The sequence below is a fragment of the Pelodiscus sinensis genome, chromosome 5 (genome assembly GCF_052426305.1).
Source record: "Pelodiscus sinensis isolate ZL-2025 chromosome 5, ASM5242630v1, whole genome shotgun sequence".
In the NCBI taxonomy this organism is placed as follows: domain Eukaryota; kingdom Metazoa; phylum Chordata; order Testudines; family Trionychidae; genus Pelodiscus; species Pelodiscus sinensis.
Genome location: NC_143056.1, coordinates 128,661,747 through 128,664,703, shown reverse-complemented (window position 1 = coordinate 128,664,703; position 2,957 = coordinate 128,661,747). Strand labels below are relative to the sequence as shown.

At 47.9% G+C, this 2,957-nt stretch overlaps 1 protein-coding gene across 1 annotated transcript; it reads right to left on the bottom strand.

Annotated features, from left to right (window-relative positions):
- Positions 1-1,119: 1,119 nt before the first annotated feature.
- Positions 1,120-2,634, bottom strand: LOC102448634 (olfactory receptor 5AR1-like). The gene has a single exon (XM_006116948.4). The coding sequence runs from the start codon at positions 2,491-2,493 to the stop codon at positions 1,549-1,551; it is 945 nt and encodes a 314-aa protein (XP_006117010.3). The 5' UTR covers positions 2,494-2,634; the 3' UTR covers positions 1,120-1,548.
- Positions 2,635-2,957: the final 323 nt, after the last annotated feature.

Here is a 2,957-nt window from a genome sequence, read left to right as displayed (position 1 = left end):
TAGATTTATTTACTTCAGCCAATTAGAAGTTAGCAGTCTCTAAGGACACATCTACACAGCAGGACAAAAGTTGACTTGAGATACACAACTTCAGCTACTTCAATTGCATAGCTGAAGTCGAAATAGCTTAATTTGGCTTTTGGCATTGTCTTCATAGTAGGAAGCTGAAGGGAGATTGCTCTTCTTTCGTATTCCCTTACTCCTTGTAGAATGAGGGTTACAGGAGTCAGAGTAAGAAGTCCTCCAGCTTGACATTATTTTGAATTAATGGCTTGCTGTGTATTTTGTTACAGTATTTTGAAATAGCGTCAGTTATTCCGAAATAATGCTGCTGTGTAGATGTACCTTAAGTGGACCGAGCATACACAGAACATTTTGCAATGTTAATTTTATATATATATATATATACAGGGGTCGACAAATCACTGTTTCTACTACTCGCCCATGGCGAGTAGATTTCAGCTGGTTGCTCCATTTGCCCAGTTCACCGCTGCTGTGTGCATGCGCAGTGCTGGTCTGGTGCATGCGCAGTGCGGGCCTGGTGAGTAGATCTCGCTGCAGTTTGTTGAGCCCTGTGTATATATATATATATATATATATATACTGGCAGTCCCCAGGTTACATGGATCCGATTTATATCGGATCCCTACTTACAAACAGGGTGAGGCAACCCTGCACTAGCTGCTTCCCCCCAGCAGACCAGGGAGACGCGGAGCGGCTTTTCTCAGCAGACACCTCAGCTTGAGAATAAAGGACTGAGGGAAGTGAGGTGTGGGAGAATAAAACTGAGCTCTGGAGAAATGTTTGACTAGAGTTTCCCCTACAATATGTACCAGTTCCGACTTACATACAAATTCAACTTAAGAACAAACCTACAGTCCCTATCTTGTACGTAACCCGGGGACTGCCTGGGTGTATATATATATAAATTGTATATATATAATTTGATTGTTAATTTTTATTATACTGACTATCTATCTATCTATCTATCTATCTATCTATCTATCTATCTATCTATCTATCTATCTATCTATCTATCTATCTATCTATCTATCTATCTATCATGTATTTTATTACTTCTGGCAGATGGCAAAAATGGACAAATAGAAGTGGTTTAGGTTTTCCTGCAAAATTTAACTCTGCCTTCCTGTAGATCACAGCACTGGCACAATAAACCTAACAACCAGAATTAGATCGAAGTGCTACAGTCGTGGTGTCCAACACACTATCCACTAGCCACATGTGGCTACTTGGCTGGTTGAGTGTGGCTAGTTCATTATAGCAGTAGCCGCTATAGTGGCTACTGCTTCAGAACTGGTTGGACGCCATGGTAACAGCCTATGGGACACTAACCTGTTGTGTCCCGCAGGCAGAGAATAGGAGGGACCAAGGAGGCCCCTGCAAAGACAGGGAATTGATTTAGTGAGGGGAAATGTGCATAAAACAGAGAAAAGCAGTGTGGAAAAATGGTCAGCTGAATGGTCAACTCCTGTGCTCTCTTCCACCCGATATCATGGTCCAAAGCCAGGAGGGCTCTTTTGTCATCTCTCAGGTCAGTGCAAAGCTCAGTTCTCTGCTGATGAGTTTTCTTAGAGAGGTTTTCGCATCCTTGTTCCTCAAGCTGTAGATCAGGGGGTTCAGCATGGGGATCACCACCGTGTAGAACACAGAGGCCCATTTGTTCTGGTCCAGGGCGTACACTGACATGGGCCGAAGGTACATGAAGATGATGGTCCCGTAGAACAGGGTGACCCCTGTGAAGTGAGAGCTGCAGGTGGAGAAGGCCTTGTGCCTGCCCTCAGTGGAGCGGATCCTCAGGATGGCAGAGAGGATGAAGGCGTAGGAGACGAGGATGATGGCAAGGGAGCTCATCTCGACAAAGCCCGCGAATGTAAAGAGCAAGATCTCGTTGAGGCGGGTGTCAGAGGAGGACAGCGCCAGGAGCGGGGGGGCATCACAGAAGAAGTGATTGACGGTGTTGGGGCCGCAGAAGTCCAGGCGGAAGGTGGCCGTGGTGTGTATCACTGCGTTCACCGTGCCGGCGACGTAGGAGTTGATTACAAGCCGGAGGCAGAGCCCCCTAGACATAGTGGCGGAGTAGAGTAGGGGGTTGCAGATGGCCACATAGCGGTCATAGGCCATCACACCCAGAATGTAGCAATCTGTGGTCACAAAGGCAGCGAAGAAATACAGCTGGGCAGTGCAGCTGGAGAAGCTGATGGTTCCCTTCTGAGAGAAGAAGTCAGCCAGCATCCTGGGGGCGATGGCGGAAGAGTAACAGAGATCGCAGAAGGCGAGGTGCCAAAGAAAGAAGTACATGGGGGTGTGAAGCTGGGGATCATGCGTGATGAGGACGACCATGCCCAGGTTCCCCACCAGGTTCACCAGGTAGATGGCCAGGAACACCATGAAGAAGACGATTTGCATCTGTGGATCATCGGTGATCCCTGTGAGGGTGAACTCCGTCACCGTAGTGCAATTGCCGTGAGCCATGTACTCAGTGTAGCATCATTTCGGGAGTGTGAAAGAAGCTGAGCAGCAGAGATAAGCAGGGTCTACAAATCTCACCGACATTTGAATAGGGCAATTGTCAGTCTCCCCTCAGAGCCTTCCCCAGTGAGATCCTAGCTCAGGGTCTCCCTCAGATGCGCCTGTGCGGACAGAAGTGCAGGAAAAGTGATCAGCTCCTCTCTCTGGTGGGAAGAAACAACCCGAAGACACAAACCCAAGCGAGAACACAGGGAGCCTAGTTCCAAAAAGGGACATTGCCAGCTAGACCATCTCCTGGCTGTACCTAGCAATGGCTAAGCCTGGGGGAAAATCTGATCTGCAGATCACCGATTTGCCATCAGCACACGTGAAACGAATATTATTGCTGAGACCTGGCTCCTTGGTTAATGTACAGGTTGGACCATCCTGGTCTGGCACCCTCAGGACCAGTGTCAAATGAGGGAATT